This window comes from Pelmatolapia mariae, linkage group LG16_19 (assembly GCF_036321145.2).
Source record: "Pelmatolapia mariae isolate MD_Pm_ZW linkage group LG16_19, Pm_UMD_F_2, whole genome shotgun sequence".
In the NCBI taxonomy this organism is placed as follows: domain Eukaryota; kingdom Metazoa; phylum Chordata; class Actinopteri; order Cichliformes; family Cichlidae; genus Pelmatolapia; species Pelmatolapia mariae.
The window spans coordinates 54,296,948-54,312,247 of NC_086241.1; the positions used below are offsets into that span (position 1 = coordinate 54,296,948).

The following is a 15,300-nucleotide window of genomic DNA, read 5'->3' on the forward strand; positions in this document are numbered from 1 at the left end:
GCACTTATAGCCCAAAACCAGACTACGAGTTCCCCGACAACTCCAATGACTCACAAAGGTAATACAGACTCTGAACTTTTGGAAGGATAGATCGAATCAAATGATTGAAACTAAGCTGGTGGCTCTGTGAGCCCAAACATTGCTGTGTACTGCAGTATTTTGAGCTGTTCAATAACATGTTACACCCTTCTTATGATTTAACATTTGATAATTAAAACTAAACATTAAGTGGAACAGAGGATCTGAACTATCTTTGGCATTGAAGGTAATTAAACCTGACCCAAAATATTGGACAAGACAAACATTTTATGATGACAATGGAAAGTTATTAAAGATCATCCTGTGCTAGGCATGGATGTCCAAACTAAGTGAGCTGCTTAACAGTTTTTCACATATTTAAATATAAACAACAAAGGGAAAACCCAGGAGGATCACCTAAGTTACTGGAATAAATCCTATGTGATCATGCGCAGTTGACTTGCCATTCATTTGACCAGATATTACTGACATATTTTACTGAGTTTGGTCAACAGCAGTGCTTTACAAATGGCACCACATTAAATCTATAAGATCACTAAAGCAGTTAGGACTCCGTCTTCATCACCATGGCTTGCTTTACCTCATATGAATCAATAAGAGTTTTTGAATATTTCACTGGGGGGAAAAAAACTGTACAGTGGCACAAAAAGGAAAAAAAAAACATCAAAGTTCACTGACTTCATTCTCTGAATGAGTAAATTGAGTGACCAACAGACCAACATTGCTATTTCTAGAACTACATCGCTTTTGTGGTCAGCAAATAGTTTATATATACGCATTCAGCGTGCAACATCAATGTCCTGCTTAAAAATGTGATCGGTTACAGTTTTACCTCAACTTCCTGTTATTTCTGCACTCTCCTTCACAGAAACATTTCCTCCTCTATGGGTGGTGGCCACGCCGGACTACCCGGTTGCAGCAGGACAAAAAGTCAGCCTATACTGCAGCAGTTCCATAATATCAGGGACTGGGACTTGGTCATGGGAACGCCTGCGAAATCAGACCTGGGAACAAGAGGGAAACAGTAGGGAACTGATCCTGACCAAGCCAGAGCAAAGTGGGGAGTACCGCTGCTGCTATTCAGTTGTCAACTGCGCAAACCAAACCCACACAGTTTACATCATTTCAACACAAACCACGGGTTGGTTATGTGTTCGTTCACACTCTAAACTTACTAAAATAGGGATGATCGAATCTGCTTATTTAAAAAAATAAATAATAAATAGTAGACTTGCCTAAATAGGACATAAATATATAATTATGTAGATAAATAAATAAATAAAAAAGTAATAATTTGAATGGTACATTTAATTAAATACTCGACAATTTATTACTGTTAATAAATTTTTGGTGTATTTACTTGTGTTTTGAGTCATTTATATTTATTCCATAAAAACCTGGAAAAAATCTTTAAGGCTTTCTCTTTTATAGCAAAGGGCACCCTCATGACTGACTGGATTCATTAATCTTTTATTTATGCTGTGTGCGTCATCTGGCTGTGAAATTACAAGTCTTAATGTCTCTTTTCTCTTTCCTCAACTCCCAACAGTGGGAGAGAATTTAGGAATAACAGCCTTCGTCTTTTCTCTTCTGATCTTGATCATCATCATCGCTGCTGTTATTTTTTTCTGGCTGGGCTTCCAAAGGACCAGTGGAACAGTGACCACCTCCAGCACTCCAGCAGTTAAAGGTATCGCTGAGCTCTTTTTGTATAGAGGGCTACAAGTATGGAGGGCAATGAATGCCATAATCAGTACGAATTAAAATGTTTTGTGACTTTTTTTTTTTTTTCTGTAAGATGTTCCTGGACCTGAAATCACACCAACGTAAGTCTTGAGAGAAGAATCATGCACACTTCTGTCGTGCACTTTAACTCATGCTACAAGCTATTCACAGACTGATAATATTTCTGTTTACACTAGGGGAGATCTTCCACAGCCTGACACAGACGTGTACATAAACTACACTAGCCAAGGCTACGCCGATGTGGAACCCGCCAATGTGACCTGGGAGGGTGTGTACTCAAGTCTCTCGTGAAAGGAGATCGAGACATGCAGTGAAAAGTGGACTGATTAAAACAAGCCTGTTTTTTTAACTCTATCTCTGGGTTAGTTATACGAAAATTGACAGTGAGTTTACTTCCTGACTTATCAGATTGTATCTGTTGCGCAGAAGCTATCACACCATAAATGTGGTTAAAACCCAGAGAAGCTGAGTGCATCTAAGCAGGCGATAGTGTTTGCACGTTTATATATTAACTGGAAGCTTCTTGTTTTTCTTCTCCTTTTAATCGTGACATTGCAAAACTGAAAAACATACAAAAGATTTTCAAATTTTAGGGAGTATTTTTAGATTTGTTTGTTGTTGTTTTTTTACAATATATAATAACAAAAAGGTTCAAGTTAATAGAAAATACAAAATTTGTGACAACAAAAAGTCTCACATTAGAAACAATTCATTTCCACAGATACACATTAAATACATATATGTACACTACTTTTGTTTGTGTCAGTGAATTATCAGATTTCTACTACAAGACATAAATGAAATGTCCCAACACTGAACACCAGAGAGGAAACGTACCCCAGGCATTACTGCTTTTGTTCCTTGGTGTCACAATACTTGATTTAACTTGCCTGACGAGAAAAAATTAAAGTTGTTCTCAGAGAGGACAGACAGTGCGATTACAACATACGTTGCTGTCATAACATCAGATGTGTAGAGATGAGGTGTACCCACACATGTATGTTATTCTGTAATTTTCTCCTGCTTTTGTGTCCTAATGTTGTGTCAAACAACACCACAGGATTTGTGTGAGAAGATGTCTTGTGTCGTCATCGAGTGATGCTATTGTTCTGTAAAGATACATAAAGTTTTGGCTGCTTGCAAAACTTCTGCTTTTCGGTTTGTTCTTCACACAGGAAGTGCAGAAATTCTGGGGCAACTCAGAAGGCGACGTGTTCGAGATCACATGAAGTTAAACAGTTTATTGTCCCAGATGTGCGTGCCTCAACGCCTTGTTGTATGTAATCTTCGCCATCAGCATGAGAGAGTCACACGAGTTTGATAGTCAGATTTTATACATGTATTGAACTTGTTTGAATCACTCATCTCTGGTCAGCTGGTGTTCGCTTGGGAGTCTCTGACTTGGAATCCTGCTATCCAAGGAAATCTGTGTGGTGGCCAGTTGAGAGCATCCCTCTCCTTTTGCTAATTTTTTAATGTGGGCTGTGATGAACCTTCTAAACTTCCCTGTGGCAAAATAATAAACTACAGGATCCAAAATGCAGTTGAGGCCCATAAGAACCAGGGTGATCTGATGAGCGTCGTTCAGCAACTGACGAGTGGCCTCGATGTACTTCACGTGGCCTAAGCCGTCTTCGATCTCCAGCACTGCCAGAGTCCAGGGGCCTTGAACTATGTGGTGTGGCAGGAAACACAGAACAAACACTCCCACCACTGCCCACAACATCTGGAGAGCCCTCCGTTTCACGCCTCTGGGCCTTTTTAAAGTCGAGGATGCAGTGGACTTTTTAGAAAGAGCTGCTGAGGACCGAATTTCTGATTCAGGAGGCCTTTGAGAAATTAAGACTCGGGCAATAAGGAAATTGCATATCACAACGAGCAAAAAGATACCAAAGAACAATCCAATTATTAAAAAATGAGTGACAGCCACTTTTTTCTTCTCATGATTAGTTTTATTCTGGTATCCCTCAAAGCAGCGAAGGATCTTCGTGTTGTTTTTAAAGTGCACGTTGGTCCCTGGACTCACCAGATAAGGAACAGACATCGCCAGAACAAACACCCAGATAAAAACACAGACGATGATTCCACGAATTCTGTGGTCTGACGAGGCTGCGTCCAGAGGCCGAGTCACCGCCCAGTATCTGTTGATGCTGATGGCTGCAAGGAAGAGGATGGTGCCGTAGGTGTTGATGAAAAAGAAGGTGCCTGTCACCCGGCACATGACGTCTCCATAAACCCAGTCTCCCTCACGGATATAGTAGTCAATCCAAAAGGGAAGAGCACACACAAACAGAAGATCAGCAATGGTCAAGTTGGTCATGTAGATGCGGATTTCTCCCATGGCCTTGGCCTGACGAAGACAGCGCAGGACAAACAGCACATAGAGGTTAGAGATGAAGCCCAGGATGAAGTAGACGATGTAGAAAACCGGGATGAGCACATAACGAAACTGAGAGTCCAGGAAAGTGGATTCATCGGTATTCCCTGTAGTTTCATTCATCTTTGTCTGTGGGAGAGAAAATACATTATCATCACCACAATGTTTTACTCAGACTTTTGATGCAGATGACAAAGGTAGGATATATTAGAAAGTAGAATCTTTGAAAACAACTACTTTTTGTGATATTTCAATTTCAGGTAAAATAAATAGAGAAAAAACAAAAAAAGTAAATGAGTAAGAAAGATGTAAAATAAAGAAAGAGGACACTTTCCTTGCTGCAAGGACTAAGTTATCTATCACCTTTTATTCGCACAAATGTATTTACCAGATAAATTATTAGCCATTCCATACATTTATTGTAATAATTAAGTTCTTGTTGTTATCTGAGCACATCTTCTGAAATTGTCAGGTGATTCTAAACAGACTGAGAAGTTTTAACATTTCTTTGTACTATGAATCATATGTCCCAAACTGATGTAATGGCACAGAAGTATGATAAGTTATAAACTGGAGACCATCTTGCCAGGGGAACAACAGAAGTATGAAATCACTTAGTTATTGGACCGCACCCATATTTGAACATACGCTTCATGTGAAGTTTTGTGGCTGTGTTTTGCACAGCTGTAGTTTTATCATAGTAATATAATCTGTCTCCAAACAAATGTCTCAACACTCTGTATAAAAGGGCCTGTTAGGACTTTGTTATCTGCCATAGACTTCTTATTACTCATCTAAGATCTAACTCTCAGTCAAATACTTTATAGGTAGAGTCATTAATCTGCATCTTCCAGTAACATCATGAAGCCTTTGAAAACTCAGTTGCAGACCACGAGGGAAAGATTGAGGTTGGATTTGTGACTGTTTTATGTTCATTTTATCTTTGGTTTTGCCACTAAGACTAAAATGGTTATAGAAGTTGAAGCCACTGATAGTGATCGCTCTGGCATGACTTGAATTCATTCAAAGACAAGCATCAGAATTAAAACAGAAAGTAGTGCAAAAAAGTCAAAGGTTGTTCTTTGACTATAAACTGCTGTAAAGGAGCTGACACTGACACGGTGCAAACTCTAAACACCTAAAGAAGTTCAAGGAGAATCTGTCAGGGAACAATGGGATTTCACTCGGTGGGGCGAATGTGTAAACCACAAATTACAGACAACAAGCATGACACCTACTTACAATAAAGAACAGTAGGCCAACAGTAAATGAGCTGTGAAGCTGTTTGATAAACTGACACACCCCTGTTACTGGGAAAGAACTGACGCTGCTAAATAATATCAGTTTGTGAACAAGTTTAACTGAGTACCATTTTTACTGCACTTTTTTCTGAATAAGTGCCACAGGTGTTTATTTTATAACCTGTTTAGATCTGTCTTATGCAGATCTGTTCAGAGACATGTTGAAACCTGTTTAATGGTTTCCTCTAAACAACCAATGACCTCATAACCTGTCCAGGAGTGTGAAACACAAACATTTCCTTTTGTCAACTATTAATCATCAATTAAATATTGATTAAATTAATCACAGCATTGTAAAGACTGTGGACCCCCCCAAAAATTAATCCATTAATAGATTTGAGTAGAGCAGCAGTTAATTCACAAACAGCTGTAAGGTGCTCTGTTTCAGACATTACAATTATTTTTCAAATACCGACGTCATCAAACGGAGTTATCCGCACTATAATGGCCAGTCAATATTTACTGATCCAGTTAATATCGGATGATGTGCTGTAATTAATAGTTAAGTTAAACATTTTGAGCAAAACACTGCCTCCTCTAAAATTTTAATTTTATACAGATATGAAGCTAAGAAATGAAGAAAGGAGGCACAGCAGAAACAGAAAAATGCGATTAATTTGATTAAATGATAACCTGACAATTTTTTCAAGCAAAATAAAAACTGAAAGATTTGTGAAAATAAAGATGCTTTTAGCTTTAGTGTCTTCTCTTCTTGACTAAAACATATTATTAGACTGATGATTATTAGTCTTAATATCCTCACTCACTTTGTCACGTAAAACGAGAAATAACGAGAACTGTACACTTACACAACTGCTTCTTCTGTTTTCAATCTCCTGATGCGCGTAAACACTTTGAATGAATTTACAGCTTCAGTTCAGCAACAGCGCGACTTCTCTGAGAGAGAGGGAGTTTGTGCGTCTTGTGAGCGTGTGAGTGGGAGTGTTCTCTCAGGGCAGAGCGGAGGAGGTGTCGTTTCAGTCTTCTTAGGAAAGACCCGAGTGGCGCAATACAAGGAACATTAAGCTATACGATTTCACGAGTCTCGTGAAAAGGAATAGGAACGCCCGCTTTAATGCAACGCTGGAGTTTTAACATTTTTATTTTTTTTCATAGAAACATCACGTGTGCGATATGAGTAAAGGAATCGGGAAACTATTTCCTAGGGGCTAATTAAAATCAGCAGAGAAAGAAACGAGTGTTCTGAGTTATAGAAATGAACTGCAGAGGAATTTCGTCCAAAAAGGAGCGTGACTGCGACACGCTGATGAGACATGAAGTGATATACAGTTATTATGTTATTATAAGTCTGTGTATGAAAACTTACATTTTACTCATGTATCCGTTCAAACAATGCAACAATTCCAATTTCAAGAATCACGAATTGGGAAGTGCCCGTAGGCTGATGCTGCATTCCATGGATAGTTTATCTTGTTGTGGTTTTTAAATGCTTTAAATGCTTTAAATACCTATACCAATCTGATGTGAACAAGTGAGCAGACAAAAGAAGTTGCCTTTGTGTGTGTTTATTTAGAATATTAAAAATGCAAAGTGAACCAATAATACTAGAATCTTGTTCCACATTTTCAACACACACTAGATTCCTCCATCTACATCCATCCATTTTATCTTGAACATTTTGTTCATAGCTACTACCGTTTTTCAATTAGTTTGGGTCACAAAATGTGGTTGAAACATTATTTATTTTGTTAAAAAGGTTTTGCAGTTGCTTTCATTTATCAAAATCACTGGCATCCCCAAACATGGACATGAGATGTCCTTCAGCAGTGTTCAGTGTGAAAATCACAGCAAGACTAGACCTGTCCAGTAGTTTTGGTGCCTAAGCATATCCCACCAGCTAGAGTGAAACAACGAAATACTGAGTGCAAGCCTGATTTCTCCATGTTTAGTTCAGCATCGCTTTACTAAGAATAGTTATTCCCCTGCAAATCCAGTGAATATCTTTATTTGGTGGTGTTTGAGAAATTTGCAGCCTTCTCCTCTATTTGGCATTGTTTCTTTTACGAATTTCTTTAGAAAAGAGAATCTAATAGTTCTCACATTCACAGCCACAAGCCTCACTCTGCTGTACAAGGGCAAAAAATGTTAGATACTGGTGATTGTGATTGTTTCGTGCTCAGAGTTGGAAGTATCAAAGTTCAAATACTTTTAGTAGAATTTTAGTAGAATTTTCAGGTATCAATATTGTACTTGAGTATTTATTTTTCTGAAAGTTTTTTATATTTATTCCCTACATTTTATCACAAATATCTGTATTTTCTACTCCTTACATCTTCTAAATAGGCTCATTACTTTAAGTTTAAAACGTTTGAGGGAAGTTTTTATTTCCCAGCACTGCGTGCCTTCAAACATCAAATCGATTTGGGCCTAAATTGAGGGAATAAGAATGCATAAATGACAATGTTACTGATGTAGCCTCAATCACTGCTTTTTATCCAATCCAATGTCACGTCAAATCGTGGAGTCCACTGTGTCGATTTCATGTTTTAGAGAGACATATTTTGTTTCAAGTCCTGTGAAAATAATCACGGGAAAGCATCCCTTTATTTACCAAGTATCATACAGGCCGCCTGAACTTATTTGGTTATTTTGGCTGTAAAAGGGTCAGAAATCATACTATAAGTGAATGATTTTGCCCTTTTTTCAGAATAACCTCAGCTTTCAATATCTGGCAGTCATTTTACATTATTGTATTATTATGAAAATGGAACAACAACAGTTTAAAGTGGCAAAAAAACTGACTGAGTGGAAAATGATATTCAACATGAACAAAATGTAAGGCAGTGCAACACCAAACAGAACAGAACGACAACATTGCAATAAAATGTCCAAAAGACAGAGTATTGTACAAAAAGTAACCTGTTGTATGAAGGTGTGTGTGTGTGTGTGTGTGTGTGTGTATAAGATTCTGCAGATAAGTGCTTGGTAGTGACGTGTATGAAGGTATGCGTGTGTGTTTGTCATTCCCGTCACTGTGTTCAGCTGTCTGACGGCCTGGGGGAAGAAACTGTTTCACAGTCTGGCAGTGAGGGCCTGAATACTCCGGTACCTCTTGCCAGAAGCCAGCAGGGTGAAGAGTGTGTGAGAGGGGTGTGTGGTAGAGCTGGGCGATTTATCGAGTTTTTTAAAAATATCGATATATTTTCATACGAGATATAAGATGTGACAATATCGTTTATATCGATATAGTATATGTTACGTTATAATTATACTTGTGGAGCCGCAAGTTTGCCTCTCTTTCGTCCATTTTTGTCTCTACTGCGTTACTGGGCCTTGCCTCTCCTTCACTGAACACAACTCCCCCTCCCCCATAGCTTCACCTGCAGGCAACGACAAGATGAACACGGCAAATCTCCGTTAACGAGTTACCGCGGATCGCCCCGTGCGTGGGGCTGGACGGCGTCAACGTGTTAGCGAGCTAACCGCGCTAACGAGCTAACCGCACTAACGACATGCAGCCCACAGGGGCTGCATGACCTAAAATCCTTTCAGTTTCTCAAAAATCGACAGTGCGCCTTATGTATGAATTCTGGTTGTGCTTACTGACCGCGAACCGTTTTTATGTGGTACAGGGCGCTCAGCAATCTGTCAAAAAATGTTTTAGTACGACTTTGGTAAGCTACGGAGCCGCACCGCTTGATGGATTGTCGGAGCATTACGGCTACCGTAGTGGAGCCTCGCGGAGTGATACGTACTGTGACAGCCTTGAGTTTGAAATCCTCAAACTCAAGGCTGTCACAGTACGTCAGTAACGCAGTAGAACTTGGGAATAGAGCAGCTGTGAAATCTGTCTCTTTGTTATTATGCTCAGCGTCTTTTAGTTTACATTTTGACTGCACAATTGTGAGCTTTTTGTTATGCACAAAAACAACATTGTGTTTCTTTTATTTATGGAGCATTATTATTTAATAAATGCTGATAATTTATTTTTGAGTAATTTCTTCATGTACATCTACGCTGTATGTTAATAAAAGTGCCTGTGTGACATCTGGGACACAGCTTTGACTAAACTCTCTTTTTGTTCTTACCTTATGGCTTAAAAAAAAATATCGAGATATATATCGTATATCGCCATCCAGCTAAAAAATATCGAGATATGAATTTTGGGTCATATCGCCCAGCTCTAGTGTGTGGGATCCTCCACAATGCTGGTGCCTTTGCGGATGCAGCGAGTGTGATAGGTGTCTGTGATGGCTTCAATAATCTTCTCCGCTGTTCTCACCATCTGTTGTGGGGTATTGTGGTTTGATACGCTGCAGTTACCATATCAGACAGTGATGCAGCTGCTTAGAATGTTCTTGATAGTCGCTCTGTAGAAGGGGGTGAGGCAGGACACTGGGGACTTCTTTGGCAGAGGAAAGAGGGTGGTGGCCTTGAAGCACGTTGGGACAACAGCAGTGCTCAATGAAGCTCTCACCCAGGGATGTTATCTGGACCAGCAGCTTTCTGAGAGTTAACTCTGCAAAGAGACACAGAACCTGGTCATTTGTTTTTGTGTGTGTGTGTGTGTGTGTGTGTGTGTGTGTGTGTGTGTGTGTGTGTGTGTGTGTGTGTGTGTGTTTGGGGGGGGGGGGGGGATTTCCACACCAACACGCCATTCTGAGTGTCAAACCGTTCATAGAAGTTGTTCAGCACATCTGGTAGGGAGGCGTCACCCTCGTAGGCAGTTGTCGTCTTCCTGTAGTTGGTGATGGCCTGGATGCCATGTCACATGATGGAGTTACAGTCATTTAAACAGTGCTTGTAAAATGGGCCTGGCAGCGAGCCCATGGTAAATAAACAGTTAAACGGACAATTAAAAAACATTTGCATGTATATACATATTAGCCACCTAGCTTAATCGATTTTGGCTATTAAGGACCCTGGAGTGTACTTCATAAGTTTATCCGTAAGTTTGATCATGCTACTTCTATAGCTAGCTAGCTCTACAGAAGAGGAGCAGGAATAAAGGGAGTACAGCTTTTTAAGTAGGAGCCCATTTTAGATGCAATGTTTCTGTGAGATTAACAAATAAGAGCAAACACACAAACTGGTTTTATGCAGTTATCTCCTAGTTTGTTTGACAGCTAAAAGTAGAGCTGCTGTAATTCAAAGTGAGAAAAGAGTGAGCGATAACCTCACTCAGAGATGGAGAGAGATATAAGAAAGTCAGGAGAGGAAGAAGAGAGGTTATATTTAAAAGTAAGGACTGCTCAGTAGCATTTGATAAACTGGAAATTTAAAGCTGTGTTTTGATGAAAGTGAAAAGGTCCTGTAAAACAAACTGAGGTATGCTAAATTTGTGTTGTTCAACAGTTGCATGAAAATGCAAGGCAGTGTTGTGAAGGACAAACAGGTTAGTTTGCTGTTCTGTGGTGAATATGCAATGATGCATTGTGTTTTGTGACTGTTGCACAGCCATGGTCAGAGTTGATTAACAGATATCTCCGTGTTGATGTTGTACTTGTATCATCAAAATAATGTTGCTCCAGGATCAACACTGCAACTGACCAATCAAGTTGTTGTGATGTAATAGGGGGGAAAAGAAAAAATGCTCTTGTTTATATAAAACTCTCTTTCTGAAACAAATGGTAAGCATCTCAAGTGTTTTCTTTATATACTTATGCAATATAACAAACATATTGTGATTCTTTCCCCCATGCTGAGCCACAGCAACCAATCTTAGAGTTGCCACACTTTACATAGATATAGATGTAACACTGTCTGTGAGGCCGGATTTAAGAAATAAGTGCTTAAAATTAACATTTTTAGAACATGTTTAGCGCCATCTTGTGCTAGTACAGAACATCACATAACCTAGTGAAGGTTGGTTGAGGTTAATGAACTTACATAAACTTTGCTAACTAGTGATAGAACCAATAAATCAGTGGAAAACAAGGGGACTAAAATTAACAAGCAGTCTGTACCGGCCCTGACTCCATTAGTTTTAAGTTAAGAAGCTGAGGATATACTACTGCCTCTTACTAAGTCTCTTACTTTCTTCCAAGATAAAGCAGGTCACCAGAACGTCTTTAATTTGCCCCAAATTAAAACCAGAGTCACTTTAACTTTCTGAGAGGGTTTTTTTTTTTTTTTTGCTGTTTTATTAATCTTCTGCATCATGCATTTCATTAATGTCTGTGATTAATTTACAAGCTGCCAGCTTTCTAATTTAACAAGTTTCTTTCTCATCAGTGAGTCATAATTGAAGCTATTAGTCAGAATAATGACAGTTAATCAGCTAGTTTAAATAAAGACCCGATTGATGTTTTGTTTGATTTCCTTAGCATATTTTCATCACTCCTAATATAACACGTCAAAGATGTCCACAGGCATTTTGTGGTACAGTTTTTGTTTCTTTGCCTTCATTTAATGTTGACAAAACATAAAAATGATATAGCAAAATACACAAATTCACCCTGTACCATCATTGTTCTATAGATTCAGGTACGGTATTGTGGTGTTCTTTTTTACTGAGAGAAGTTCAGGAGGCAATTTATTAGTTCACACTATTTTAGGTAACAATTTAGAGATTCAGGATGCACAACTGTGGAGCTCTCAGTGTCAGGACACAGAGAAGTGGAGAACAATTCGTAATTCAAAGCATATATTAGACACATTGAAACAGAAAATATTTGTGGGGAGAGGCCCTGGTTTAGACTTAGCGCTCCCTGATTTGTTCTCCTCGTAGTCCTTTCTCATGGCAATGGTCTTTGACCTCCAGTCAGGGATCCTGTCCTGTGTGACTCCTCCCTACTCTACAGTTGTTATTGTTACTGTAGTTTTATTTCCACACTGACGTCAGCTTTACCAACAACTTAAAGTTTCTATTTCTTCTCGTGTTATCATCAATACTGGAACAGGATGTTATCATACACCCACACGCGGCTGCCTTTCCCTAATTGAAAGTTGTGTTTTGTAAGCGTTTAGCAGTTTCACTTTCAACACTTAACTCTCCTATGTCTTAGTTAACCCTTCACTTTGTGAGGGTAATGCTTTATCCTTCTAACAAGGAGTGTTTCAACTCTATTGTGAGGATACATTGCAATTAATGTTAAAAAGAAACTTTATCAAAACTTGTTTCTAACAGTATCAGAACAGAATCTTTTCACTGGTCCCGGCACCACATTTTGAGACGTCAACACATTTAAAATTGATATATGTACCTGAGTTGCCCTCAGTTATCACCATGTACCCCAAACAATGAGGATAATGAGAAACAACAAGTGCTTTATTGACTACTGCTCTACTGATAAGGGTTCCCTCGAGGAATGACCTGCAGGTGTAGAGTTATTGGTGCATTCAGTTCCATCAAGTAGCTCTTTTACAGGGGTGGGAAACTCCAGGCCTCAAGGGCCGATGTCCTGCAGGTTTTAGATATCACCCTGGGTCAACACACCTGAATCAAATGATTAGTTCATTACCAGGCGTCTGCACAAGTTCCCCACCCCTGCTCTGTTAAGTGAAGAAAAGGTTAGCCCTCATTGTAGGCATTCAATCAGAATGGAAGAAATTAATAAAGGCCGAGGTCATCTGATCAAATTTGATTTCATGTTTTTATTTACAAAAACTCATAAATTTCAGAGAGAACAACTTCCACAAGATGATGTGTCATAAATGACAAATTTCTTGTATTTATATTAAAACCAGTTATTGGTACATGTCAGTTAGAGGTATAGGTCAATAGGTACAACACTGTGGAAAAGTCTTGAGCTACTCCTTGTTTCCTTATATTTTGAAAAAGAAGATGGACAAGGGCAGAGGTTAATTGAAGTATGTGCAAATATGCATGAAAATACACCATAAAAGGCAAAACACGAATGTTCATAATTCTAACAACAGCAAAAGTTAATATTTTACAATACCACATTTATTCTTTAATACACCTTAAATACTCTTTAAGTAATCTTCAGGAATAGTTTTCCAGGTTTCTTCAAAACTTCTTTGGATGTTGACTCTCAGAATGATTCCACATCTTTACGGGATGTTAGTGCAGTCTGAAGATCACACTGCTTTCTTTACAGCCACTGAGATAAGTGAGCAAAACTGCATTTAAACCACATGATGGAGGTAGAGACTAATAAAAGTAGGGGAGTCTTTCAAGAAGGCTCTATACAGTGGATTGTGAACTGCGTGAACCACCGCTCTGACTCACTGTAGATTTAAGCAGCACCAGCCTCCCTCTGTGGTAAATGGTTAATTCCACGTGTACAAGCACACAAGCACACAACACCATATATCCTCCTCTCCCTGATTCCAGAGTATAATTCCTAGAATAAGGCTAACAAGCCTCTCCAACCTTTAATGTGGACATGCTCTCCATTTCATCTCTGTCATGAAATGGAGAGAATCTTATCTGAGATGTGGTTTGGTTCAAAATCCTGGATCAGTGAGATTTTTGAAAATACTTTAGAAAATAACCACTGAGTTCCTCCCACCATGTTGACTTTGGTCCTGCACCCCGGCCTTTGTGGGTTTCCTATGAGGCCTCTGATTTGCTACCAGAGTCCAAACAGGTGATGCAGGCTGGTTTAAGTGGTAGCTCCGAGGTTGGTTGAATGTTATTAATTTTTTAATGTGGGCCTTGATGAGTCCTCTAAACTTCCCTGTGGCAAAATAATAAACTACAGGATCCAAAATGCAGTTGAGGCCCATAAGAACCAGGGTGATCTGATGAGCGTCGTTCAGCAACTGACGAGTGGTCTCGCTGTACTTCACGATCTCCAGCACTGCCAGAGTCCAGGGGCCTTGAACTATGTGGTGTGGCAGGAAACACAGAACAAACACTCCCACCACTGCCAGCAACATCTGGAGAGCCCTCCGTTTTACCCCTGTGGGCCGTTTGAATATGGATGTCACAGTGGGCTTTTTAGACTGTGTTCCTGAAGACTGAATTTCTGACTGAGGAGAATTTTTACAAACTAAAATTCGAGCAATAAGGAAATTGCACATCACAATGAGTAAAAAGACAACAAAAAACAATCCAATTATTAGAAAATGAGTGACAGCCACTTTTTTCTTCTTGTCAATAGTTCCACCCTGGTATCCCTCAAAACAGCGACATATGTCAGTGTTGTTTTTACGGTGCACGTTGATCCCTGGACTCACCAGAAAAGGAACAGACATTGCCACAACAAACACCCAGTTAAAAAAACAAACAATAATTCCACGAAGTCTGCGATCTGACGAGGCTGCGTCCAGAGGCCGAGTCACCGCCCAGCATCTGTTGATGCTGATGGCTGCAAGGAAGAGGATGGTGCCGTAGGTGTTGATGAAAAAGAAGGTGCCTGTCACCCGGCACATGATGTCTCCATAAACCCAGTCTCCCTCACGGATATAATAGTCAATCCAAAATGGAAGAGCACACACAAACAGAAGATCAGCAATGGTCAAGTTGGTCATATAGATGTGAATTTCTCCCATGGCCTTGGCTTGATGAAGGCAGCGCAGGACAAACAACACATAGAGGTTAGAGATGAAGCCCAGGATGAAGAAGATGATGTAGAAAGCCGGGATGAGCACATAACGAAACGGGGAGTCCAGGAACAGACTCTCAGTGGAATTAATGGTTGTGGACTCCACACTACTCATTGTTGTCATAGTAACTGATTGAGTCATCTTTGTCTGTGGGAGACAAAATATATTACCATCAGTACAGTGTCCTATGACAGATGAGCAGAGTTTTGATGCAGATGTTAAAGGTAGCGTACAATGGAGGGAAAAGCCTTTGAGAATAACTTATTTTTGTTGTCCTTCCATTGAAGGCAGGTATAATAAATAAAAGCAACAAATAAATAAAAACAACAGTAAATGACTGCAATAGGTTTAAAATAATGA

At 39.4% G+C, this 15,300-nt stretch overlaps 2 protein-coding genes across 2 annotated transcripts; both read right to left on the reverse strand.

The window, feature by feature from the left end:
* Window positions 1-2,382: 2,382 nt before the first annotated feature.
* On the reverse strand, window positions 2,383-6,369 carry LOC134645521 (platelet-activating factor receptor-like). Its single transcript, XM_063498983.1, has 2 exons — window positions 6,273-6,369; window positions 2,383-4,291 (listed from the first exon to the last, which is right to left on the reverse strand). The coding sequence occupies exon 2, from the start codon at window positions 4,283-4,285 to the stop codon at window positions 3,143-3,145; it is 1,143 nt and encodes a 380-aa protein (XP_063355053.1). The 5' UTR covers window positions 4,286-4,291; window positions 6,273-6,369; the 3' UTR covers window positions 2,383-3,142.
* A 3,238-nt stretch (window positions 6,370-9,607) lies between these two features.
* On the reverse strand, window positions 9,608-15,063 carry LOC134644627 (platelet-activating factor receptor-like). The gene is made up of 3 exons (XM_063497715.1): window positions 13,966-15,063; window positions 10,072-10,179; window positions 9,608-9,709 (listed from the first exon to the last, which is right to left on the reverse strand). The coding sequence occupies exons 1-3, from the start codon at window positions 15,061-15,063 to the stop codon at window positions 9,608-9,610; spliced, it is 1,308 nt and encodes a 435-aa protein (XP_063353785.1).
* Window positions 15,064-15,300: the final 237 nt, after the last annotated feature.

Coding starts and splice junctions, on each gene's coding strand:
- LOC134645521 (XM_063498983.1), bottom strand. CDS start 4,285: ATGAATGAAACTACAGGGAATACCGATGAATCCACTTTCCTGGACTCT.
- LOC134644627 (XM_063497715.1), bottom strand. CDS start 15,063: ATGACAACAATGAGTAGTGTGGAGTCCACAACCATTAATTCCACTGAG. Junction 10,180..13,965: donor CATCACCTGTTTGGACTCTG/GTAGCAAATCAG, acceptor CATGGCATCCAG/GCCATCACCAACTACAGGAA. Junction 9,710..10,071: donor ACACTCAGAATGGCGTGTTG/GTGTGGAAATCC, acceptor ACCCCACAACAG/ATGGTGAGAACAGCGGAGAA.